Here is a 27,294-nt window from a genome sequence, read left to right on the forward strand (position 1 = left end):
CATTGCTCAGTAGTGCCATGTATGTCATAAAGCATGAGTACATATATGTAGGACTCAGGTTTGGAACTTTATTCTGTTTTTAATTACTGCAGCTTTGTAACAAGCCTTGATATATAATATGGCAAATCCTCCTCCCATCTTGTACTTTTTCAAAGGATTTTGGCTTTTCCAGGTCCTTTGTATACCGATATACGTTTTAGAGCCATCTTGTCAAATTCCATGGAAAAACTTTTGAGATTTTGTTTGGGACTGCATTAAATCTCTAGATCATTTTGAAAAGAATTGACTTCTTCCCAGTTTTTACTATTTCAATTAGTTAATTTAATATATACTAGTATGTCCATTTATTTTGGTCCCCTTTAATCACTTGATAATATTTGATAATTTTTTTGCATGGAGATCTCACACATATATTATGTTAGATCTATTCCTATGCACTTCAAATACTGCTGGAAAAAATATCATTTTTCTTATTTTAATTTCTGACTGGTGCTAGTACATATTTTGTAAAAATATTTTTTTAGCCCGGCTAGCTTGGCTCAGTGGTTGAGCATCGACCTATGAACCTGGAGGTCTAGGTTCAATTCTTGGTCAGGGCACATGCCTGGGTTGCCGGCTCCCTCCCCCGTGTGGGGCCCGCAGGAGGCAGCCTATCAATGATTCTCTCTCATCACTGATGTTTCTATCTCTCTCTCCCACTCCCTTCTTCTCTGAAATCAATAAAAATGTTTTTTTAAGTATTTTTTTAGTCAGTGCCTTTTCTGTTACCAGGCTCTGACCCACAAATGTCCCATCTTCGACCCTGCTCACCCTCCAATCCAACCCTGTTATGGCCCCGCCCAGTGACCTTAATCTCTCCAAAGCTGGGGGAAGAGAGGGGGGCTGTTTGCAGATGGCTCTTCAACCTTGAAAGGAGGATGTCGGCATCTGAAGGCGGGAAAGGTGAGAGCAGCCTTCCACCCCTGCAGACCCTTTGAGCAACCCTGGGCTCTGCTCTACCCCTGGCCCCTCTGACTCACCCACTGCCCACCAGGACCCCACCCCTGGTGAACCACCAGGTGACAAGAATCATCCTGTTCCCATCCCAGCCAACCCCAAACACAGCCTTACCTCCAACTAAGCCATGAAGCTCAGCGTGACCCAGACACTGCTCTCTACGGCCTCCCTTCCCCATCCACAGCCATAGTTACCAGCTGAAACCCAACCCCAATCCTGGCTTTGACCCCTATCCTAGTGCCCACCCATCTTCAACTCCACAGCCAGCCCCAGGGTTAATCCTAACACAAACCATACCAACCAGAGGGCAAATCCCTGTTCGAGTCCAAACCCCAACACAGATACAGACCTTACCATAAGCTCTAAAGTCACCTAACCTCAACCCCAGCCCCTGGATGTCAATGCTGTTAGCAAGTGGTTCTCTGGCTTTCCAGAAAGAGTGCAGATCCATTTTTAAGGGAAAAAATAGAAATAGAGAACACACACAATGGTGGTAGTAAGTTGTGAGAGCTTGCTGTCAGAGTCTACCTGGTTTTGACTCCCAATTCAACCACTTCATCAAATCACTTAACCCCTCTTTTTGCATCAATTTCCTCACCTGCAAAATGGGAATATTATGTGCCAGACAATCTTCTAAATGTTGAACTAATTTAATCCTCACAACAACCCTATAATGTAGGTTCTCTTATTATCATCCCATTATACAGAAAAGGAAATTGAGTCTCAGAGGGGTTATGTAAATTGCTCAAGACCACACGCAGCTATCAAGTGGTAAAGTCAGGATTGAAACTCAGCTTCTTTCCTCCAAAGCTGGGGCTCTTAACCAGGTCAATCTACTGCCCCTCAGAGGCTGAAACAAGGCCATGGGGATTGGGAATGACCTTAGCTGAAAACCCCAATGCAAAACTCAGATCCCATCCTTAACTTCAGCTCCAACCTTGATCCTAATTCTAATCCCAGCTCACTCAAATACCCAGTCCTAACCCTAAATCATAACTCAAGCACACTCCACTCCCACCTGTATTTAAACCCAACCCAAAAATCCACCACTTGAATTTACCCTAAATCTGCCTCCAGCTATAAACTTAATGGTACCCCATGCCAATTTAAACTCTACCCCAAGTCTAACACCAAACCCTACTTCACTTGGAAACGTAACCTCACCTTCACTCCTCTATAAACTCCCCCTCTATCCCCAATCAATTCCAAAACCAACTCTTACCATCCCAATCCTTAACTCAGGTACCCCTAACTTTTCCTAATTTTACATGTTCTTTTTTCCTTCCCTCAGACAGAGGGATGGAATCAGGTAGGTGGCAGCTATGATTGCCCCCAATATCCTGCCCCTCCTGACTTGATTTCTCCACACAGACATCACCCCAGAGCCCAGTCCAGCCAATGGGACAGGCCCTGGTCCTGAATGGGGGCTGTGCCCTGGGCCCCCAGAATCAGGAGGTGAAATCAGTGGGGCATCCGGCCTGGGGACCCCTAAGCGAAGGACTCAGCACAGTAAGCACAAGACGGTGGCAGTGGCCAGCGTTCAGCGGTCACCCCGAGCGCTCTTCTGCCTCACCCTGGCCAACCCTCTGCGGCAGTCCTGCATCAGCATCGTGGAATGGAAGCATCCTGGAAGGCCAGAGGAGGCTTCAGGGGGTGAGGTCACGAGAGTACCAAGAGTGAAGGATTTGGGTCAGGATTAGCATGGATCAAGGGTCAAGTACTGGCTTCAGGGGGAATTTGAGAAAAGTGAAGGTCATTCACCAGGGAGTCGAGTCAAGAACTAAACCACAGCAAGAGTTTAAATGGCTATCTAGGGGAGTCAGAGTCAAGGCCTTGGTCAGGGTAGGGGCTGGGAATGTGAGGGCTGGTCACCTTGGGGTCAAGGGTGAGCATTGGGTGGGGAGGACCCCAAGGGAATGTTGGGGTTCTAAGGCTGCTTTGCCTGGGTCCTTGACTGTGTCCACCTGAGGCCCTTCGACATCCTCATCCTGCTGACCATCTTTGCCAACTGCGTGGCCCTGGGGGTCTACATTCCCTTCCCAGAAGACGACTCCAACACTGCCAACCACAACCTAGTGAGTTTTGCTTCACCATGCCCGCCCTGTCAGATACAGCCCCAGTAGAACTACACCTCAAGCCTTCCAGCCAGGCCCTCCCCTCTCTGATCCAGATGACTCACCTCTGCCCAGCCCTCCATCCTAACTACGCCCTTTTCCCCTACCTCTGCCCCCATCAACCCCCAACCCAAATAATTCTCGGATCTCCGGCTCCATCCTCAGGAGCAGGTGGAGTACGTATTTCTGGTGATTTTCACTGTGGAGACGGTGCTCAAGATCGTGGCCTATGGGCTGGTGCTCCATCCCAGCGCCTACATCCGCAATGGCTGGAACCTACTCGATTTCATCATCGTTGTGGTTGGGTGCGCGTCTGCGGGGCACACCCCCACCCTAGTTCAACTTTTCATCTCAAGCCCCCTGAATTCAGGGCTCAGGGAAGCAACTACTTTACATTGCTCCCATTTGGCAGCCAGAATCAGGAATATTTTAAGCCTATTTGCATTTCCGATTACAGAGACTTGTGCTTTTCTCAGGAGAGGAGAGGGATGGGAAGGGATGCCAAAGCCTGACACCCGCCCTCGCCTCATACCTTGCTCACCCATCAGGTTGTTCAGCGTGCTGCTGGAGCAGGGCCCCGGACGGCCTGGAGATGCTCCGCATACTGGAGGGAAGCCGGGGGGCTTCGATGTGAAGGCGTTGCGGGCATTTCGGGTGTTGAGGCCACTGAGGCTGGTGTCTGGGGTCCCGAGTGAGTGTAACGCCTCCCGGGGTTGAAGGTAGGGAAGGGGAGCGGGAGGAGGACTGAACGGACCCCGCCCCTACTTCACCCAGCCCTCGCTTCCCGCAGGCCTGCACATAGTGCTCAATTCCATCATGAAGGCGCTGGTGCCGCTGCTGCACATCGCTCTGCTCGTGCTCTTCGTCATCATTATTTATGCCATCATCGGACTCGAGCTGTTCCTCGGACGCATGCACAAAACGTGCTACTTCCTGGGATCTGGTCAGCCAGCCTGACCTTCCAGGGACAGGATGCGTCCCTCCACTGCCTCCTAGGCCAGACCCTGTTCTCAAGGAAACCCTAATTCATAAGACTCCGCCCCCAGACTCAGGCTCCAACCCCGATAGACAAGCCCTACCCATATATACAAGACTCCGCCTTCAATCTCAGACTACAATCGCCCACTTGCTAATAGCTCTGCCCTGTCACAAGACTCCACCCTCTAGCGGCTAGCCACTTAAGACTCCATCCTGCACTAGTCCCAGATATTCAGGCCCTTCATCCGGACCCCAACCCAAGCCTTGCCCCCACCCTCTTTTTAAGAAACCCTCCAAAATTCACAAGACTCCGCCCCCAGATTGATACCTCACTTTTATTTATAAAATTCTACCCCAAGATTTACAGTCCCACTCCCCAGATCCCTGTGGTTGGGACTCAGCTTCCCAGTGGTTCAGAATCCTGACCTGGCAGAGTCAGGATCTAAGGGTTGTCCTTGATTTAGAAAAATCTAGGACCCTGAGTTGAACTTCCTAGGTGGGCGGGGCTACAGGGTGGCAGAGAGTGCGGGTGGGTGTGGTTCAGAGCCCAGAGCCCAGACCCTGTCTTCCAGCAGAGATGGAAGCCGAGGAGGACCCGTCGCCCTGTGCGTCTTCAGGCTCCGGAGGCTCTGGGCGTGTGTGCACGCTGAACCAGACCGAGTGCCGCGGGCGCTGGGCAGGGCCCAACGGAGGCATCACTAACTTCGACAACTTCTTCTTCGCCATGCTGACGGTCTTCCAGTGTGTCACCATGGAAGGATGGACGGATGTGCTCTACTGGGTGAGGTGGAAGGAGGGCACACAGTTTAGAGGCTGTACCTGCCTTTTCTCCGTGAGCTCAGAGGCAGGAATGTCTGCATGCCCTGAGGGATGCATGTCCTCTCTCTCCCCAGATGCAGGATGCCATGGGGTATGAGCTGCCCTGGGTGTATTTCGTGAGTCTCGTCATCTTTGGGTCCTTCTTCGTCCTCAACCTTGTACTTGGCGTCCTCAGTGGGTGAGGAGCCTAGACACTCCCCTCATCCTGCCCCTCAGACTCTGTCTCTTTGTTTCTTCCTGGAAAACTCCTAGGCAACCTTCAAAACCCATCTGAAATACCCCACCATTCATTCAGTCAATATTGAGCATCTACTGGGTACAAAGCACCATTTTAGGAATGGAACAAGAGACAAAAATCCCTGCCTTCCCAAATATTACATTTGGGAATTAGGGGGAAGACAGACTATAGCAACATATACAATAAGTAACATATATGTAGTGTTTTATATGGAATATGTCCTATGAAAATAAAAGAATAAAAATAGGAATAGGAAGGCTTCTAGCCAATTTGGAAGAATAGGGAAAAAGACTTGCATATCAATTTTGATCAAATCTACAGTACATTTTGGATTTATGCCACATTTGCAAAAATTGCAGTTGAAGGTACATTAATTGGTCTTATGCCTTTTTTAAAGTATGTATTATTGTGGATAATGAAGACATGTTTGCAAGGCCAAAAAAAAAAAGGAATGGCTATGGATGAAGACAGTGGCGGGGGGTAAGGGCATGGGGTGGGGTGGGGAATCAGGTGGAGGGGAGCTATGGGGGGGGAAGAGGAACACCTGTAATAATCGGTACAATAAAGATTTATTTTAAAAAATAGGAATGGGGCTATCTTGCAGTTATAAATAGAGACAGTCAGGACAGGCCTCCTTGAGAAGGTATTACTGAGTAAAAATGTGAAAGAGATGAGGGAATGAGTCATGTGGCTCTCTGAGGAAAGTGTCCCAAGCAAAGGGAACACTCTGTGCAAAGGCTCCAAAGCACGAATGTGCTTGGCATATTCAAAGAACAGCAAGGATGCCAGTGTGGCTGGAATGGGGAAGGTGAGGGGGCCAGGGTGGTTCCTCCACCTCACCCTCTATCCTCCACCCTCAGGGAGTTCTCCAAGGAGAGGGAGAAGGCAAAAGCACGAGGGGACTTCCAGAAGCTGCGGGAGAAGCAGCAGTTGGAGGAGGACCTGCGGGGCTACCTGGACTGGATCATGCAGGCAGAGGAGCTGGACATGGAAGACCCCTCAGCTGATGGCAACTTTGGTTCTGTGGCTGAAGAGGGCAGGGCTGGCCACCGTAGGCAACCCCAATCTGGCCCATTCCCTGCTCCATGTGGGCTGCCCTCCTGAGACCCAGATCTCACCTGCAGCAACTCTAGGCCCAGCCCTCACATGTGACCTAGGAAACAGAACCTAGATCCAGATTCAGATCCACCTCCCAACTGTACCCAGAACAGATTCCAAATAACCCACCTCCCACACACACAGCCCTTACCCTGCCTCAGGTCATGATCCTCAACTGTCCTCCCTACCCCTGCAGGACCACAACTGGCAGAGCTGACCAATAAGAGACGTGGACATCTGCGCTGGTTCAGTCACTCCACCCACTCCACACACTCCACCAGCAGCCATGGTGGGCATCCATCCTGGTTGGGGAGGGGGTAGGATGGGTAGATGGAGGAGAAAGCCAAGGATGGAAACTTGGGGTCTTCATGTGCTGACCTCTGTTCCCACCCTGCCCACAGCCAGCCTGCCAGCCAGTGACACTGGTTCCATGGCAGAGACTCCAGGCGATGAGGAAGAGGAGGAGGGGGCTCTGGCCAGTTGTACACGCTGCCTGTGAGGGCCCCAACCCCTTGACCCCTGACCTAGCCCAGAACTCAGTCCAGACCCTGACCCCAGTACTTACTTTAGTTTCCAACCTTGACCTCAGTCCCTGACTTCTGATCCTAGCCACTGACTGCCCCTCAGCCCTTTATGACACTCACCTCTCATCAACCTCTTTTGCAGAAACAAGATCATGAAAACCAGGATCTGGTAAGTTGAGGAAGTTATGTGACTCCTGGACCCCATGACTCTGTGATCTTCACCTGAGTCCTACAGGGAAGGCTGAGGTAGGTGATCTTAGCCAATGGGTTCTCCTTTCTGCCCAGCCGCCGCCTCCGTCGAGTCAACCAGGGTCTCCGGGCATGCTGCCGGCGAGCTGTGAAGTCCAATGCCTGCTACTGGGCTGTGCTGCTGCTTGTCTTCCTCAACACGCTCACCATCGCTTCAGAGCACCACGGGCAGCCTGTGTGGCTAACTCAGACCCAGGGTGCGCCCCCCAGCCTGCTGGCCCTCTCCCCCAGCCTCCAATTCCCTTCATCCCAGAAGCTCCAATTCAGGATCCTTCAGGTGTCTCAGACCCCCAAACACTGCCTTCCCCACAAGTAAATGCAGAAATCTTAGCCTGTCCCATCCCACTTATAGCCTACACTTCCGTAGCTCTTTTTTATTATTATTATTGTCCAAAGCCTTACATATGTCTTCTTTTATCCCAATTGACACCCCCCCGCCAGCCATTCCCACCTCGGGCAAGCCCCCACCGCCCCAGCGTCTGTGTCCATTGGTTATGCCACTATCCATGCATACAAATCCTTTGGTTGCTCTCTAACCTTCCCCTCCCCTACCATTTGTCTCTGGATCTATTCTTGTTCATCTTTTTTATTATTATGGTTGATTTCAGAGAGGAAGGGAGAGGGAGAGAGAGATAGAAACATCAATGATGAGAGAGAATCATTGATCGGCTGCCTCCTGCACATCCCCTACTGAGGATTGAGTCTGCAACCCAGGCATGTGCCCTTGACCAGAATCAAATCTGGGACCCTTCAGTCTTCAGGCCAACGCTCTAACCACTGGGCAACCGGCTAGGGCAGAGTCCAGGCTCTTAACACCACATTGGACAAGTTAACCCCTCTGTGCTTCAATTTCCCCATCTACAAAATGAGATAGTTATAGTATTCACTTTATGGGGTGTGTAGGAGGATTAAATTAAAGTGAAAAGTGCTTAGTACATTGCCTGGCCCACATAAAGCTAACACTTTATAAGTAATAACTCTTATAAGAATTCATTTTCATCTCAACCCCAACCTTAATACTGAGCACTCTTCTAACCCCGAACTTCAAACCAGCCCCAGTCCTAACTAAAACCCAGACTCTAACTCTACCTTTGAATTGGAGCTTTTCTGGACTCATAGAGGCTGATTGATGCCCCACCCCAACTCTGCCGTTCACCCCAACTCTAAGCCCCTCATCCACTCTGACCTACAAATTCATCCCAATTCCTAACCCTAATCCCACCCCCAGCCTGTGCCTGGCCTGATACCCCGGATCATCCCATGGCCCTACCTCCTCACATGTCACCATGGAAACTGGCCAGCCCTCCCCCTTTCCCCACAGAGTATGCCAACAAAGTGTTGCTCTGTCTGTTCACGGTGGAGATGCTTCTCAAGTTGTATGGTCTGGGCCCCTCTGCCTACGTTTCCTCCTTCTTCAACCGCTTTGACTGCTTCGTGGTCTGTGGGGGCATCCTGGAGACCACACTGGTGGAAGTGGGCGCCATGCAGTCTCTGGGCATCTCAGTGCTCCGATGTGTGCGCCTCCTCAGGATCTTTAAAGTCACCAGGTATGTGTGCGGGGAGGGGGAGGAGGGGACTGAAGCCATAAACACAGCCCCAACAGCCCCCACCCCAGTCCCAATGATAATATATATATTTCACCATCTAATTTGCAAATATCCATTGAGTGCCTGCTGTGTACTAGGCACCATTCCAGGCCTTAGGGAAATACCAGGAATCAAAGCAGACACAAGTTCCTGACTTTGTGGAGATTCAAGTTCTGTGGGAAGGGTGTCTACTCCATTTCCATCTTCTTCCTCAACCTCAACCCTGCCTCTGAACTCAACTCCATACTCATGCCCAACCCAAACCCCATCCCAGCCCCCAACTACAACACCATCTCTAGCCCAATCCCCAACCACTTATCATCCACAAGTCCATTTACAACCCCAACACCCAATCCAACCCCATCTCCAACCTCATTCCTAACTCACAGCCTCATCCCCATCACTAACCACAACCATCCCCCATTCCTAGCTCCTAACCATCAGTTAATCTCCAACCACAACCCTGTTCCCAGTCCCAGTCTTATCCCCAACTCAGTCATCTACAACTCCAAATACTCCCCAATCCCTAACCCCAACATTCACCCCAGCTGCAATTTCAAACTCCAACCCCAGTCCTGGTCCCAACCTGAAACCCAATTCTAGCTCCATCAATTTCCATTTACCCTCCATCCTAAACTCATCTCCCATTATTCCCCTAACGCTTTACCCCAATCTCAACCTTCCCCTCACTTCTTATCCTTGCCTCACCCCAGCTCCAAAATCACTTCTGACCCTGATACCAAAGGCCATTTTAACTTAGCACACCCCAATGAACCTCAAGCTGGAATTCCTGACTCACCACTGGGCATGTCAACCCTGCCCCCTCCATCTCTGCTGCAGGCACTGGGCATCTCTAAGCAATTTGGTGGCATCCCTGCTCAATTCAATGAAATCCATTGCATCCTTGCTGCTTCTCCTCTTCCTCTTTATCATCATCTTCTCCCTACTTGGCATGCAGCTGTTTGGGGGCAAGTTCAACTTTGACCAGACACACACCAAGCGAAGCACCTTCGACACCTTCCCCCAGGCCCTCCTCACTGTCTTTCAGGTGGGGACCGGAGATGATGGGATGGGTGGGTCAGGGGCACCCTAGGGTGCAGGGAGGGTCCCAAGAGCTTCATGGTGAATTCCCACCCCCCCCTCCACCAGATCCTGACAGGTGAGGACTGGAACGTGGTCATGTATGATGGTATCATGGCTTACGGTGGCCCCTTCTTCCCAGGGATGCTGGTGTGCGTCTATTTCATCATTCTCTTCATCTGCGGCAACTGTATCCTCAAAACCTTGGGGGGCTGGATGGTGGCAGGTGGGGTGGATAGAGGGAACTGGGTGGCCCACAAGCAGGCTGCTTCTCCATCCTTTGTAGCCTGAGCTCACCCCAGACATCCTGTTGAATGTGTTTCTTGCCATTGCTGTGGACAACCTAGCCAGCGGAGATACAGGCACTGCCAAGAACAAGGGCAGGTGATGTCTGGCTCCAGCCCTAACACAGTCTCCCCCTGGATCCCTGCCTGGGAATCCACACACACATCCCACACCCCAAAAATGCCTCAGTCACCCTGGCAATCCCCATCTCCACATCCAACCTGCCAGCTCTCGTTCATTCAACATGCATTTATTGAGCACCTACTTTGTGCCAGGTCCTGTTCTAGATACTGAGGAAATATCAGGGGTCAAGGTAGACAGAATCCTCTCCTTCAGGAGCTGACATTTGAGTTGGGGAAGCAAGAAAAATACATTAAAAATGAATATATTATATACTTTAAATATATGTTAATAATATGTAACAAAGAAAAAGAAAGTGAAATAAAAGAATAGAGAGAAATAAAGATTGCTATTTTGGTTAGAGTAGTCAAGGAAGGTCTCTATATGGAGGTGACAGTTGAACAGAGAACTGAAAAAACCGAGGGAGTGAGCCATTCAAATATCTGGGGGGGGGAGAATGTTCAAGGCAAGGGGACAGCAAATCAAAGGTCCTGAGGAGATGATAGTCTTAGCACATTCAAAAAAACACCAGGGAGACCAGTGAGCAAAGGAGAGAGTGGTAGGAGGTGAGCTCAAATGGGGAAATAGCAAGGCCAGATTTAGGGTGTTCTGGGCCACAGTGAAGACTTTGGTTTTTGCTCTGAGTGGGAACCATGGGAGCGGTGTGAGCAGAGGAGCAATGTGCCAGACTTAGGATTTAACAGGATCCTTCTGGCTACTGTGAGAAGAACAGACTGTGGGGATGAGGGCAGAAGTAGGCAAGTTCTGTGGGGTCTAAGAAAGGTCTGTTCTGACTACAATGCTCCCCCCTCATCCTCACCCATCTGCTGCAATCCTTAGCAATCACACACACCCCCATTTTCTCACACAGGGAGAAGAGCACTGAAGGGAAACACCCACAGGAGAATGGAGCGTTAGTGAGTTAGAAACCTGGGCACTGTCTACACCTCATACTACCATCAATGCCTATCTATGTGTTTGTGTTTTTAACCCCCAACCTCTGCCTATTCAATCCTTCATTACTGCATCCCTTCCGTGCCTCCCGATGTCCATCTCCTGATGTCTCCCCCACCACTGATGACCCCTATCTTACTGTCCCCAGGTGCCTGGTGGGGAGAATGAGAAAGAGGAGGGTGCAAAGAATGAAGGAGCAGGCAAGTGACCGGAGCCAGGTGGAGGAGGTGCGGGACCCTAGGGACAGCACCCAGGCAGAGCTCTTGACCCCTGAGACCCTCCTTTTTAGGGAGCAGCCTTTTCCAAGATCATCTTGAAAATAATGGGCATGGTTTTTGGCCATCAACATTTGGGACATTGAGATTAAAGAAGATTAACAGATGTTTTGTTTTACTGAGGAACTTCTCAGGGCCTTTATTTTATAACTAGAGGCCTGGTGCACAAAATTCATGCATGGATGCGATCTCTAGGCCTGGCCAGAGATTAAAGCATGAGTGTCTGCCTGGAAGGGCAGGTCCCAGCTGACCTCTGGGCCCTGGGCAGCACCTGGGCCCCCAGGCCCCCGCATGCCCCCCTCTGCCTGAATCATCAGGCCTTGCCCAGCTCCCTCAGTGCCTGGGAGCTCGGCAGCAGCCCCACCCCCTGCCACCACTGCTGGTTGCCATCTACAGGGTGATCAGCAGGGTGATCAGGCCCCACTCACACCCACCTTGGCCTAGCACCGCCCACTCACCTACTCCACCATCCCGCTGTTGCTGCAGTACCACTTTTATCGGGGCCCATGAGGGCCAGCAGCACCTCCACTGCCACCTGCTGCCAGCGCCACATCACTGGCACCCTCCATGTTCCGAGCCACCCCCTGGTGGTCAGCGCATGTCATAGCGAGCAGTCAAGGTCCCGGTTCAGGGGGCAATTTGCATATTAGGCTTTTATTATATAGGATAGCATGTATATGACTGCAAGGATGGCAGTGTTCATTCAACACACATTTACTGAGCTCTTACTGTGTCCCAGACACTGTTCTAAGTGTTGGGGACACAACAGTAAACAAAACAAACTAAAATCCCTTCTCTGAGGAGCTGACATTCTAGCAAAGAAATGAGAAGAATTTGCCATGTGACAAGCACTGTTCTAGGTGCTTTACATACATTTTCTCGATTAATTTCCTCTCTTTTGATCTTGTGGTGCCAGGCATGGAGGAAGAGGAGGAGGAGGAAGAAGAAGAGGAGGAAGAAGAGGGTGCAGGACGTGTGGAACTCCTACAGGAAGTTGTTCCCAAGGAGAAGGTGGTGCCCATCCCTGAGGGCAGCGCCTTCTTCTGCCTCAGCCAAACCAACCCGTGAGTGCTGGGGTGGAGAGCAATAGTGGGGCAGGAGGGGCTCTGGCAGGCGGAGGGCCAGGGGGCAGCCAAGGCTCAGTGGGGCAGTGTACACAGCCTGATACAAAAGGCCTGAGCTGCATCCCTTGGGCTCTCCCAATCAACTCTGGGTTCTGACCACAGCCCATTCCCCATTCACCAGAATGAGGAAGGCTTGCCACACCCTCATCCACCATCATGTCTTCACCAATCTTATTCTGGTATTCATCATCCTCAGCAGTGTGTCCTTGGCCGCTGAGGACCCCATCCGAGTTCACTCCTTCCGCAACCACGTGAGCCTTTGGGGGGCACTCCCAGGAATGTCCTACTGGGCACTATCCAGGCCAGTGTGCAGACAGGGAGAAGACCCCTATATGGACAGAAAGAGAAGGGCAAGAATGTCAGCCTTACTGTGTGTGCAGCACACTTGTGGAATCTCCAGGGAGGAGATCAGTATACAGCTGAAGAAGAGGCTGTGCTCAAAAAGGTTGAACAGGCCAAGGGCACCCATGTAGCTGGGTAGAGGTAGAGAAGCCCAAATTTGAACCCTAGTCTTTCTGATGGCCAAGCCTTTTGCCTTGTAGAGAAGTTCGTAATGATCATAAGAAAGAGAGGGAAGGGAGGAGGGAAGGATAGCAATGCTTACATAGAGAGGTACAAGTGCGTGCGCACGCACACACACACATACCTAGGATATCCCACAGCCATGACTCAGTGACTTTCCCTCTTTCTCATCCCCCAGATTCTGGGGTACTTTGATTATGCCTTCACCTCCATTTTCACTGTGGAGATTCTACTGAAGGTAACTAATGGGTCCCCAATCATACCCCCAGTTGCCCCAACCCACTCCCACCCACCCCCACAACCCACCTCTCCTGTTTCCATCCTCTTCTACCCCTTCTATTCCCAAATCTGGGGTCTAACCTGATGACCTCTATCCCCCACCCCAGATGACGGTGTTTGGGGCCTTCCTGCACCAAGGCTCCTTCTGCCGTAGTTGGTTCAATTTGTTGGATCTGCTGGTGGTCAGTGTATCCCTCATCTCTTTTGGCATCCAGTAAGTGACCCTTCACCCACCCCATTCCTCCAGAGTTGAGGCAAGGCCTGAGCCAGGGCCTGAGGACTGCCCCCTCCCCAGCTCCAGCGCAATCTCGGTAGTAAAGATTCTGCGAGTACTCCGAGTACTTCGGCCCCTTAGAGCCATCAACCGGGCCAAGGGACTCAAGGTAACCCCACCCCACCCAAGTCCACAGGATCCAGGCCTTGCCCCAGGGGCCAAAATCACTTATCAGATTGACCATTTGCATGATGCATGACCACATGTAACTACTCATGCCTGACCATTGGCCATGTGGCCAGACCCATATTCCTTAACCAATGACCACATTTTTCTGATCTGAGTCCCTGGCATGTGGTCACATATCCTGTCTGGTAAACACTTATTCCTGGTTGGTGCCCACACATCCCTGGCCCACATCACTGCCCCTTAACCACGTGTTCCTGACCACACATCCTTGACTCACAATAACATGTCCCTGACCTAAGTCCCTGAGCTCCATCCATGCCCAGAATCCCTGCCCCATGGCTGCTGTGGCCTGCACTGTCCATTAGTCATATTTGTGGGTACCTGCAGCACGTGGTGCAGTGTGTGTTCGTGGCCATCCGGACCATCGGGAATATCATGATCGTAACCACACTTCTGCAATTCATGTTTGCCTGCATTGGTGTGCAGCTCTTCAAGGTGGGAAGAAACACTAGAGGGAGGCCCAGGCATGAGTCAAGGTGGGGTTGAAGGGTGCACCTGCTTGACAAATATCCTCCCTACAGGGGAAATTCTACAGTTGCACTGATGAGGCCAAACACACCCCCAAAGAATGCAAGTAAGTAGCCAAGACCCTGCCCTCACTGGGCCCAGGACCCTTCCCAAAGGCCACAGAGGCCCCTTGAGCTCACCTAGGCCCCTGAAACCCTTAGGTTTCCTCCCAAGAATTTCAGAGACACCCCCCCAGATTTTATCAAGGCTCCCAGAACTCCCCAAGCCTCCAAGATACACCACCAGAATTCTCCCAAGAACTGCAAAGGCCCTCAGATCTCACCAAACTCTAAGAGGCTCCTCAGTACCTCCCCAAACCCCTCTCCACCTCCCAGAATTACCTATATTTTATTCTGGACCTCCCAGCCATCCCCAAACACCATGACACCCACATACCACTCAATCCTCAACTTCCATCCTGTAGAGGGTAGAGGTTAGAAGCATGGACTTTCAAATCAAAAATTCCTGGTTCAAATCATCCCATGAGACTTTCCTTAACCTTGTAATTTCTTACATTTCTTAACCTTGCTGAATCCCATTTTCTTTAACTGAAGAATGGGGATTTTAAAAAATGTGACTCTCACTGATTTTTTGTGAGGAGTAAATGAGTTATTACATGGAGAGCGTACTACAATGTAAAGTTACTAGGTATAAAGCCTAGCACCATGCCTGGCATAAACTTAATGCTGATCAGGTTGACTATTATTTATATTACTTTTTTCTGGGTGGTAATGATAATGATGACAATGGTGATGAGAGCTAACATACAGGGGTTGGCAAAAGTAAGTTTACAGTTGTAATACAAATAATACTACAAGAATAAACTCTGTATCTCATGCACTCACAACTCTAAACCTACTTTTGCCCCACCCTGTATGTGGTGCCAACTATGTGCCACACTATTCTCATTATTGACTTAATTATACATGTAACAAGAAAGTAAATACATTGTTCTTATTTTTATTTCATGGATAGGGAAAACTGAAGCACAGAGAGGTTAAATGCCCATGGTCACCCAGCCAGTAAATTGAGGGGCAGGATTTGAACCCAGGCTATCCAGCTCCACCATGATGCCCTGCTGCATCCATGCTGGAAACCTCAGTCCCTTTTCCACAGCTCTCCACCCCTCCTCACCCACTCAGACTGTTTACAACATCTACAGGGGCTCCTTCCTGGTCTATCCTGATGGAGATGTGTCACGGCCCCTGGTCCGGGAGCGGCTCTGGGTCAACAGTGATTTCAACTTTGACAATGTCCTTTCAGCCATGATGGCTCTGTTCACTGTCTCCACCTTCGAAGGCTGGCCTGCGTGAGGAGAAGGGCCCCGGGATGAGCAAGGGACAGGGAAGGAGTATCTAGGGGACTGGTTTGGAATCTGCTGAAGGATGGGTGGGAGGGTATCTTGAAGTGTGACCAAGGTCTCTCGAGACTGGATAGGGTTTTCTGGGGACTGGTGGGCATATCAGAAGACTGGGTGGGGGGTCTCCCAGTAGCTGGCTGGGGTGCTTTGGGGACCCGGGTGGGTGGGGTCTCCAGGAATTGGGTAGAGATCTCTGAGGGATTAGGTAGAAGTCTTGAGAAGACTGGGTAGGATTTAGAGGGGACCAGGTAGATGCCTGGAGAGACTGGTTGGGGGTCTCAGAGGAGATGGAATGGGGAATTCAAGGGTTTCCAGAGAGTTGTGCAAGTCTTCAGGGTAATAGTTGGAGATCACTAGGGAGGTGGAGAAGGGAATTCAAGTTGATGGGATTTAGCAGTATTTGGGAGTTGGTGGGGGAGTTCTGGGTAACTACATGGGGATTACAGGTGGATGGAGAAGGGGATTTGGGGTGTCTGTGGGAGCTTAAGGGATTTGGGAGTCTTTGAGGGCCTAGTGGAGGTCTCTTGGAGTATGTATGGAGGTCCCAGGTGATTAGGTCAAGGGATCTAGGGGTCTTTGGGGTACCAAGCAGGAGATTCTGAGGTGTCTATGATAAGTGGTCTGGGTGATGGTCTGAGGGGACTGGTATATCCCCTCACCTGCCTCCACCGGCTCCACAGGCTGCTATATAAGGCCATTGATGCACATGCAGAGGACCAGGGACCCATCTATAATTACCATGTGGAGATTTCAGTGTTCTTTATTGTCTATATCATCATCATCGCATTCTTCATGATGAACATCTTTGTGGGCTTCGTCATCATCACCTTCCGTGCCCAAGGGGAGCAGGAATACCAAAACTGTGAGCTGGACAAGAACCAGGTGACCTCTGACCCCTGATACATGACCATCAACCCCCCCATATACACCTCTTTGCCTTGGGACCTCACTGCTCACTCATGCCCTGCACCCATATGCAGCGCCAGTGTGTGGAGTACGCCCTCAAGGCCCAGCCACTCCGCCGCTACATCCCCAAGAACCCGCATCAGTATCGTGTGTGGGCCACTGTGAACTCTGCTGCCTTTGAGTACCTAATGTTTCTGCTCATCCTGCTCAACACGGTTGCTCTAGCCATGCAGGTCTGAGCTCCCCACCCTGACCCCTGCCAGATACCCTATCCTGTCTACACAATCCCTTGGGAACCATTAGGCATGCTTTGGGCTGCAAGTAACAAAACCCCCAACTGACAGAGACTTAAGCTATAAAGATATTTGCCACATCTCTTCACATCTAAGGCCAATAATTGTAAGTTGCATCCTGATTTCAGAATTCGAAGAATGTGAAAAAGAAATGGCAGATAGCAATTGTAAGTTGCCATTTATTATAAAACACGCCCTAATTTCAGAGATTCTAAAATGTGAAAAGATGTACATAGCAAGAAATGTAGAGGTAGGCTGTTTGCTCATTGCTCATAAAAGACCCAGGCTCTGTCTTCCTACTCCACTATTTTTCTTAATATATTCTTATTGACTTCAGAGAGGAAGGGAGAGGGAGAGAGAGAGAGAAACATCAATCATGAAAGAGAATAATTGATCAGCTGCCTCCCACATGCCCCACACTGGGGATCTAGCCTGCAACTCAGGCATGTGCCCTGACTGGGAATCTAACCGCAACCTCCTGGTTCATAGGTCGATGTTCAACCACTGAGCCATGCTGCTCCACTCTTTTCAGTGAATTGGTTTTCGTTCTCATGATTGTTTCTTCATAGTCACAAAATGGCTGCCACAGCTCCAGGCATCAACACCACATTCAGGGCAGAAAAAGGGAGAGAAGGTTCCACCAGGGGACTCTCCTCATTTGAGCCTTTTATTAGAAAGCAAAAATAGCCCTAGCTGGTTTTGCTCAGTGGATAGAGCGTCAGCCTGCGGACAGAAGGGGCCCGGGTGTGATTCCAGTCAAGGGCATGTACCTCAGTTGCAGGCTCCTCCCTGGCCCGGGAGTCCATGCAGGAGGCAACCAATCAATGTGTTTCTCTCACATCAATATTTCTCTCTGTCTTTCCCTCTCTCTTCCATCTCTCTCTCCCACTCTCTCTCTCAAAAAAAAAGGCAAAAATATTTTTCACAGAAGCTACCCAACCAGCAGCAGACTTATGTTTCTATGTCAGTCAGAACTAGCTGCAAGGAAATGAAATCTTACCATTTGCTGCAACACAGATGAACCTAGAGGGTATTATGCTAAGTGAAATAAGTCAGACAAAGAAATACAAATTCCATATGATTTCACTTACATGTAGGATCTAAAGAACAAAATAAACGAACAAACAAAACAGAAACAGACTCATAAATACTGAGAACAAACTGACAGTTGCCAGATGGGAGGGGAGTCAGGGGGCTAGGTGAAAGGATTAAGAAGTACAAATTGATAGTTATAAAATAGTCACAGGGCTATCAAGTACACCATAGAGAATACAGTCAATAATATTGTAATAATTATGCATTGTTCCAGGTGGGTACTAGACTTATTGAGGTGATCACTTTGTAAATTATATAAATGTCTAACCACTATACTATACACCTGAAACTAATATAAAATATTGAATGTCAACTGTGGTTGACAAGTAAAAGAAAGAGTTGGTCTCCCCCAATATCCATAATGGAGGTAGATAATGTGAGGGGTTAGGCCAACCCATTGTGCTATACCACATCCTCAGACTCCCCTCACTCCTAGCCAGAGAACATTTGACTAGGGGTGGGGGGTTTCTCTGCTTCAGGTGCTGTCCTCACACCTGATTTTCTCCTCCAGCACTATGAGCAGACTGCTCCCTTCAACTATGCCATGGACATCCTCAACATGGTCTTCACTGGCCTCTTTACTGTTGAGATGGTGCTCAAAATCATCGCCTTCAAACCTAAGGTGTGCCCCACCTGCAGTGGGTGAATTCCTTGGGGTGGAGCTCATTGCAGTGCTCTCAGGAGGTCAGCAACCAGGGAGTCATGAGACTAGGGAATGAGAGGGATCCAGATGCAGGGCCATCATGTGGTCTAAGCTGGGCTCTGTCTCCCCAATTTCCCCACGGGAACTGGCTCCCTACCCTAGCTTCCTAGATATGTGAAGACAGGGTTCTGCTTTCCTCCTGCCTCCAGCATTACTTTGCCGACGCCTGGAACACATTTGATGCTCTTATTGTGGTGGGCAGCGTAGTGGACATTGCTGTCACTGAAGTCAACGTGAGTACTGGCCTCTCCACTAACCCACTCTCCCCCTGCTAATCTTTCCTCACCTCAACCCCAGGGCTTTCTTTCAAATGGGTAAAGGAGATGACACACTCCCATCCACCCCACTCATGGAGACTCAGTGCTCCTCATTCTAGCTCTGTCCCTTCTGAGTCCCTGTTGGATTCAGCCAAAATCCCCCTCCACCATCTCCCTCATTCCATTTGCAGCCCATCCTCTGGAGTCTGGACCCACCATCACCTAACATGACTTTGTTATTTCTATTATTTCCTTCATTGTTTCTACATCCACCTCCATTGGCTCCATCATCTCTGCTGATTTCTTCATTGACTCCATTCCCTCCACTGACTCCATCATCTCCAACGCTGGGTCTTTCATGTCTCTGTCATTACCGCTGACTGCATGGTTGGCTCCATAATCTCCTCCACTCGGTATTATATGGTACTGTTACATCTATTGACAATGCTGCTGGTTCCATACCTCCATCACTGGCTTGGCCTCTCCAATGGGTCTCCCCATGGGTTCTCTCATATCCATCATCTCCATAAAACAACTGGCTCCATCATTTCCTCCATTGGCTCCAATATCTCTCCTCCATAATCTCCTGTACCCTCTCCTCTCCTTCACCCCCATTACCAACTTTTCCCACAACCATCTTGATCCACTACCATATAACCTTCCCCATTGGACCTTGCATAATTATTGTACCATCCATTATCCCCTATAACTGTTCAATCATTTCTCGCCTTGTTCACTTGGACCTGTGATCACATCATCTCCTTTATCTCCTCTGTCTTGACCGTATCTCCCTCCAGAATGGTGGCCATCTTGGCGAGGTAGCCCCCCATCATCAACAGGGACTCTCTGCTTTTTCCCCCACCCACCCTCACTTCCTTTTTACCTTAGGAGACCTTATAAATGCTCCCTGACCATCCTGGGACCTGACTTCTGACAGATTTAGGGGCTGGGAGGGCCAAAGCTTGAAGCAGGGAGGTGGTTGGGGAAAATGTGGGCTGAGCATACCCACCATACCCCCAACCCCAGAGCTCTGAGGACAGTTCCCGCATTTCCATCACCTTCTTTCGCCTCTTCCGAGTCATGCGACTGGTCAAGCTTCTCAGTAAGGGTGAAGGGATCCGCACACTGCTCTGGACATTCATCAAGTCCTTCCAGGTAACCCCCATCCCTTTGACCACCTCTTACCCCCACCTTACCTCTCAGCCTGCTGTTTTACCACCCTCAGAACTATATCTCCTAGTGTGCCACACCCACCTGCAACTTAACATTTTCAGTTTTCTCTCTTTTCTAGGCTCTCAATTCCCAGCATGTCTTGGCTTCACTGACTTTAGTCTATTGTATTTAATACTGTGTCCACATTTGGGATATACTGGTAGTCATCACATGGGCACTTGGGGGATGGACCACATCTCTCATCAGGTCCAGGCTTGAGGGAGCAGCGCATTCTAGGGATTATAGTTCTCTGCCTGGACCTGAGTATCTATCTTCCTCTCCACCCCATAGGCCTTGCCCTATGTTGCTCTTCTCATCGCAATGATATTCTTCATTTACGCAGTCATTGGGATGCAGGTGAGTGGGGACCCTAGGGAGCATCCCTCAGGCACTTCTCTGCTGAGGGAGGTTGATTAGGAAGAGCCCGAAATTGGGATTGGTGGGTGGAAAGACAGACACACTAGATGACCCTGAGACAGTCCACATGTCTGTGAAATGGGATCAGCAGTGCCTACTTGTCAGGGTTGTAAGGACCCTTTAGGTATTAGGAGTTGTGAAATGGGTGGCAGCCTATGGGGGCATGGGTTCACCTCTCTGACACAGCCCCTGTGTGCCCACAGATGTTCGGCAAGGTGGCCCTTCAGGATGGCACACAGATCAACCGAAACAACAACTTTCAGACTTTTCCACAGGCTGTTCTGCTTCTGTTCAGGTAACATCTACTCCTTTCTCTGCCACCTCAGTCCCCAGCATGCCCTTGTGGGTCCCAGACTGCCTGAGCTGTGGAAATAACAGGGCAGCATGGGGTTCCATGTTGCCTGGGACCTTTTCTGGCTGTGACCTGAGTATTTGAGAATATTCTAGCCTCGGCCATCCTTTTTCTGGCTGTAAGATGTATCCCCTTCTTTGGCCTCAGTGTCCTATCTGTAAAATGTGAATATGACCATCATAAACATGGCATGCCAGCTTTTTAAATGTAGAAATGCTATTTGTGCCAGATGTAGCCCCTGGCAGGAGGTGGGTTATCCCCTAACCTTTCCAGTCCCCATAATACCATTTGCCATGACTTCATAGCCTTCCCTCTAGGATGACACCCCCATGTGATCCCCAGGTGTGCCACTGGTGAGGCATGGCAGGAGATAATGCTTGCCACCCTTCCTGGGAATCGATGTGACCCTGAGTCTGACTTCGGCCCTGGCGAGGAGTTTACCTGTGGTAGCAATTTTGCCATCGCCTATTTTATTAGCTTCTTCATGCTCTGTGCCTTCCTGGTGAGGACCTTTTCCCCATAACCACCACCACTGCCATAGGGGCTGGCCCTGAAGGGTCTGGGGATGTCAAATGAGGTGGGGAGCCCAGATCTTCAGAGTAGGTGAAAGGGCTGGCCTGGTTCAGGGATTTGTAACCCAGCGACCATATAATCTTACCTCAGCCTCCCACCAACCCCCTACTTCCTATTCTGCCCTTCATCTAACCCCCCACCCACTGGCCCACAGATTATAAATCTCTTTGTGGCTGTGATCATGGACAACTTTGATTACTTAACCAGAGATTGGTCCATCCTGGGCCCCCATCACCTCGATGAATTCAAGAGGATCTGGTCTGAATATGACCCTGGGGCCAAGTATGCCCTCTAACCTCTAACCCCATACCTGGTATCCCAGGGGACAGTGCACTGCCCCACACTCTCCCAGCCCCAGAACCTCTAACCTACTCCTCCCATTACCCAGTCAGTAGATACCCCAGGGTCCCCTGACCCTGTCTTCTGCCCCCCTACCCCCACCCCCCACAATGACTGCCCTTCAATTCTGCCCTGGCAGACCCTGGGGTGTTGTTGGGGAGAGGTAGTGATGAGCTGGTGGGTCCTTGAGAAAGGATTAGAGGGGGTATCTCCAATCCAGTGGTGCCTCCCACCCACTCCCACCTGCCCAAGGGGCCGCATCAAGCATCTGGATGTGGTTGCCCTGCTGAGACGCATCCAGCCACCACTGGGATTTGGGAAGCTGTGCCCACACCGAGTGGCCTGCAAGGTCTGTGCACCTGCCCACCCCCGCCTTGCCTCTGAGAGAGCTGTCCACCATCTGGCAGGGGTGGGCAGAAACTTTGCCTTGGGTGAGGAGGGGGTGTTTGGTTGCATCTTCAAAGGTTTCTGTCCCTGGACATTCAGGCCTGCATCTCAGGCATTTGCCCAAAGTGGGTTTTGTGTCCCTGGTGTGCAGAGACTTGTGGCAATGAACATGCCCCTCAACTCAGATGGGACAGTGACATTCAACGCCACACTCTTTGCCCTGGTTCGGACATCCCTGAAGATCAAGACAGAAGGTGTGTGTGGGGGTGGGGGACAGGAGTGGAAGGATCCCTGGGGAGGTTGCAGGGAGCAAACTGAGTGCTGGGTCCCACTCCTAGTTCTGAACCTCAAAATAGGTGACTGTTTTCTCCAGGCCCATTTCCCCACCTGTCCAATAGGGGCGGTGGTGCATGACTGCAGTAGAAGCTTGTGAAGCCCCTCCAATAGTGAGGGAGTGGCTGTGAAGGACTCTTCCTATTGGCTCATGCCCGCCCCCCCCCCCCTCATCCTCTCCTGGAGCAGGGAACCTGGAGCAAGCCAATCAGGAGCTTCGGATTGTCATCAAAAAGATCTGGAAGCGGATGAAGCAGAAGCTGCTAGATGAAGTCATCCCCCCTGCTGACGGTGAGCTATCCTCACCCCAATTCTTGATCCAGCCTCTGAATGTCAGATGATTGCTCACCAGCACTAACTGGGGGAGGGGGAATTTATGCTGTGAGCAGGGTGGGAGGAACAGAGGACCCCTATGTGACCTTGCCTCCTCTCCCTTGCCCCCAGAGGAAGAGGTCACCGTGGGCAAATTCTATGCCACATTTCTGATCCAGGACTATTTCCGCAAATTCCGGCGAAGGAAAGAAAAGGGGCTACTAGGGACTGAGGCCCCCCCAAGCACCTTCTCTGTCCTTCAGGTCTTCAGAGTGGAGCCTGGGTGGGTGGGGGTATGTGGGAGCACTGTGGCAGAGGTTAACTGCCTTCTTGATTTCATGGAGCCCATGTCACAGATTTGGAAACTGAGGTCCTAGGACCCACAGAGGGTCAGAGGTGGTTGAGGGGACTCCTTCCCCCACCCCACACTCCTGCATGGGAAGCAGGCTTAATGAAAGGGGAGTTTAGACCCTGAGCTATCCCCCTTCCCCATTTTTCCACCCTCACAGGCTGGTCTGAGGAGCCTACAGGACTTGGTTCCTGAGATCCGACAGGCCCTCACCTGTGACACAGATGAAGAGGAAGAGGAAGAGGGGCAGGGTAGAGAGGAGGAGGAAGATGAAAAGGACCCAGAAACATACCAAGTGAGGACAACAAGTTTTCACTCCCCCAAGATTGTAAAGTACCCCTCAATCCCCTGAGTAACTTCCACACTGCCTCTAAGGAGAAGCCCCCCCCCCCCATCCACCCACCCTGGCAATAGACAAGTGTTTATTTGGTACCTACCATCCACTGTTGGAGGCCAAGACCCAGATACAGCCAGTCCCTGGGGTGCTCACCAGAGACACACCATACGACCAAGTGACTTAGATATAACGTGGATGCAACACTGTCTTGTGACTCCCACAGGCTCCAATGGGCTCCCAGCCCCCATCCCATAAAAGCTCCCTGATTTCTGTGTCTCTGCCGACTGGGGACAACCTGCCAGATTCACTCTCCCTTGGGCCCAGTGATGATGATATGGGGGCTCCCAACTCCAGACAGTCCAGTGTGCCCCAGGCTGGATCCCATGCTCACAGGTATGGTCAGGAGTCTGGGGGGGGAGATTGTGAGGGAAGGCAGGGACTAGCCACTGTATGGGGATAACTCAGGGGGCATAGGAGTAAGGCCTTCTAATGGAAATTTGGGAAAGATGAGAGGGATTAAAGGGCTCAGGTGGGAATAAAGGATAATAAGATTCATGTGAGAGCCAAAACCGGTTTGGCTCAGTGGATAGAGCGTCGGCCTGCGGACTGAAAGGTCCCGGGTTCGATTCCGGTCAAGGGCATGTACCTTGGTTGCGGGCACATCCCCAGTAGGAGGTGTGCAAGAGGCAGCTCATCGATGTTTCTCTCTCATCGATATTTCTGACTATCTATCCCTCTTCCTTCCTCTCTGTAAAAAATCAATAAAATATATATTTAAAAAAAAAAGATTCATGTGAGAAAGGCAATGCAAAGGTTTAATGCAAAAAGTACATGATGTGGGACTAAATGGGTTTAAGTTCAAATCCTGTATCTGTCATTTGCTAAGTGACCTTGTGTTACTCAGTTTTCATGGTCCTCAATTTCCTCACCTGTGAAAGGGGGATAATAATAGCACCTTACTTCATAAAGATAGTGGAAGGATGAAATAAGGTCACTCCTAGCTTTTACACCCCAGCACACCCCCAATTCTTATTTGAAGTTGTCTCTTTCACAGGCCAACTTTGATATATTTTTTTTTTTGAAATGTTGAGTCTTTCCAATGAGAAAAATGTCTCTTAAAAGAAAGCCCATGTTCACTTTTAAATAACAGGTTAATTTTATGTTATGTTAATTTTATTTTCCCCCAATTAAAAAAAATTAGGAGCCCAGTGTTTCTGTAAGGGAGAGGGAACCAGGGGCCCAGGACCACATACCGGTATTTGGGGATCTGATCTGCCTAACTTGCCTCACTTTCCCCAGGAGAAGTTCTGGGGCTCTCATTTTCACCATTCCGGAAGAAGGAAGTTTTCAGCCCACGGGAACTGAAGGGCAGGAGAAACAGTATGAGGAAGAGGAAGTCCCGGGCCAGTATTCTGGCCACAACAAGTAGGATGAGCCCATGTTTGGGGGAAAGGACTGATAGCACCCCATCACCCATGCCCAGGCCTGAGCTCACCCCCAGCCCGCCCTCCTTCCCATTCAGGGGCTCCTACTTAGATGAGCAGGCCAGGACTCCCTCATGCCCCATCCTTTTGCCACCTCACAGACCCCAGAGATACGTGGATGGCCACTACGCACCACGCCGCCGTCTGCTGCCCCCAACACCTGCAGGTGAGAGTGTGAGAGTGTGCGTGGGTCATAGGGCCCCCAAGGGCCAGCAGGGCAGAAGGGTGGGGAAGCACTAACATCCCCCCCTCGGTACCACCTACCATCCTCACCCCCAGGTCGGAAGCCCTCCTTCACCATCCAGTGTCTGCGGCGCCAGGGGAGTTGTGAAGATTTACCCATCCCAGGCACCTATCATCGTGGGCGAAACTCAGGGCCCAGCAGGGCACAGGTGAGGTGAGGTGGGGGCAGCCTAGGTTAAAATTTGTTAATGTGTTTTTATTTGTTTTAGAGAGAGAGGAAAGGAGAGAGAGAGAGAGAGAGAAACATCGATGAGAAACATTGATCAGCTGTCTCCTCCACACCCCCTACTGAGGATTGAGCCTGCAAGCCCGGCACGTGCCCTGACCTCCTGGTTCACGGGTCGACACTCAACCACTGAGCCACACCAGCCGAGCAGCCTAGGTTGAATTTATCATACACACTACATGTCAAGACCTTCTGAAGAACAGGGCACATACTGTATGAACTCACACATTCTCACTGTACCTGTGAGGTGGGTACTGTTATTAGCCCCAGTTTACAGATGAGGAAACTGAGGCCCAGAGAGGCTTACCCAAGATCACACAGCTACTGTGTCAGAGCTGAGATTTAAACTCAGGTCTTCTGTGCTCTTAAATAAACTCACGTGTAATTTACACACATTCAGTTTGACTACAGTTGTGCTTAGGGGTAAGAGGTAGGCACAGAAATGAGTCCTATACCCTCACACTCCACCCACCAATCACTGTCCCTCTGATGTTTATTCTGGTCCAGGGTTCCTGGGCAACCCCTCCTCAGAGGGGTCGGCTCCTGTATGCCCCACTGTTCTTGGTGGAGGAGGGTGCAGCAGGGGAGAGATACGTCGGCAAATCCAGCGGTCCGCTTTGCACCTTCACTTGTCTGCAAGTGCCTGGAACCCACTCAGTCCCCAGTCATGGCAAGAGGGGCAGTGCTGACAGCCTGGTGGAGGCTGTGAGTTCAGAAGGGGCATGGGCAAGAGGGATGGGGGAGAACAAGAGGAGGAGGGAGGTTGGGAAGAAGGGGGAAAGGGTCCCCAGTCTCTGTGCTGTGCATGTAGCTCTCCCTTTGCTCTGCGACTTCTACTCAGCATGATGTATGTACCACTGTCCCCCGTTGACTTCCCTGCATATCCTCAAGGGTGCATCACTTATCCACACTGACCTCTCTGTGCATGCTGCTTCAACTCCATGCTGTGCCTTCTGTCAACTCTGATCCTATCTGTGGCCCCAGGTGCTCATCTCTGAGGGCCTGGATGTCTTTGCCCGAGACCCGCGCTTTGTGGCCCTGGCCAAGCAGGAGATCGCAGATGCATGTCGCCTGACACTGGACGAGATGGACAGTGCTGCCAGTGACCTGCTGGCACAGAGAACAAGCTCACTTTATAGTGACGAGGAGTCCATCCTCTCCCGCTTCGATGAAGAGGACCTGGGAGATGAGATGGCCTGTGTCCATGCCCTCTAAATTCCCACCCCTACCCCACTGCTCAATAAACCTCCTGCCCTCCCTTCCCCAGAGGGAGACAGGCATAGACCACGCTCTCGGAGTTTGATGTCTCCACACTTGGAGACTAGGGCTGCCTGGAAGCCCCCATCCATCCATTCATCCATCCATCCATCCATCCTGGTTCAGTGCTGAGCCACTGCCCACACATGGGTATTTCCGGAAACCAGGACAGCCAGGTCTGATTACTCAGCGTCAGTGAAGGAGGGAGGAGGAGGAGGAAGAGACAGCAGCCAAAAAAAGCTGGAGGCAGAGTGGAGGTGGTGGGGGAGGGGTCAGCATTGGACAGAAATGGAGGGAAGGAGAGGCGACTTGGATGAGGAGTGTGGTAAAGTCAGAGACCCCACAAGGGGTCAGTCAGGTCAGACTGAGGAAGGACACAGAGATGAGAAGGAAAGGATAAGAAAACCAGAGGAGAGTCCTGCCAGTAGAAAGGCCTAGAGGTTAGAATTAGCCTGGTATGGCCCAGTTGGCATGGCTCAGTGGTTGAGCATCAACCTATGAACCAGGAGGTCACGGTTCAATCTCAGTCAGGGCACATACCTGGGTTGTGGGCTCAACCCGTAGTAGGGGGCGTGCAGGAGGCAGCCGATCAATGATTCTCTCATCATTGATGTTTCTATTTCTCCCTCTCCCTTCCTCTCTGAAATC

General features: G+C 50.7%; 1 protein-coding gene across 2 annotated transcripts; it reads left to right on the plus strand.

Annotated features, from left to right (window-relative positions):
* Positions 1 to 917: 917 nt before the first annotated feature.
* CACNA1F (calcium voltage-gated channel subunit alpha1 F) lies at positions 918 to 27,294 on the plus strand (the record flags this gene model as incomplete). 2 transcript variants are annotated; one of them, XM_080652641.1, is made up of 48 exons in its annotated part: positions 918 to 942; positions 2,368 to 2,629; positions 2,966 to 3,071; positions 3,276 to 3,415; positions 3,659 to 3,801; positions 3,901 to 4,053; positions 4,664 to 4,869; positions 4,982 to 5,085; positions 6,006 to 6,196; positions 6,440 to 6,532; positions 6,645 to 6,738; positions 6,910 to 6,936; positions 7,053 to 7,213; positions 8,338 to 8,563; positions 9,443 to 9,650; positions 9,752 to 9,872; positions 9,985 to 10,066; positions 10,959 to 11,004; positions 11,190 to 11,241; positions 12,233 to 12,380; positions 12,562 to 12,691; positions 13,141 to 13,200; positions 13,349 to 13,455; positions 13,537 to 13,624; positions 14,032 to 14,139; positions 14,226 to 14,278; positions 15,374 to 15,520; positions 16,252 to 16,453; positions 16,552 to 16,710; positions 18,377 to 18,487; positions 18,718 to 18,801; positions 19,623 to 19,643; positions 19,852 to 19,980; positions 20,329 to 20,394; positions 20,658 to 20,749; positions 21,149 to 21,308; positions 21,534 to 21,661; positions 21,971 to 22,067; positions 22,257 to 22,359; positions 22,628 to 22,729; positions 22,883 to 23,013; positions 23,260 to 23,394; positions 23,660 to 23,829; positions 24,736 to 24,843; positions 24,959 to 25,086; positions 25,200 to 25,312; positions 25,897 to 26,094; positions 26,374 to 27,294. In XM_080652641.1, the coding sequence occupies 48 exons, from the start codon at positions 918 to 920 to the stop codon at positions 26,602 to 26,604; spliced, it is 5,949 nt and encodes a 1,982-aa protein (XP_080508767.1). In that variant the 3' UTR covers positions 26,605 to 27,294. The 2 variants fall into 2 exon arrangements, with proteins under 2 accessions (XP_080508767.1, XP_080508768.1); XM_080652642.1 differs by having other exon boundaries at positions 6,006 to 6,163.

Source organism: Plecotus auritus (assembly GCF_963455305.1).
Source record: "Plecotus auritus genome assembly, chromosome: X".
NCBI lineage: Eukaryota > Metazoa > Chordata > Mammalia > Chiroptera > Vespertilionidae > Plecotus > Plecotus auritus.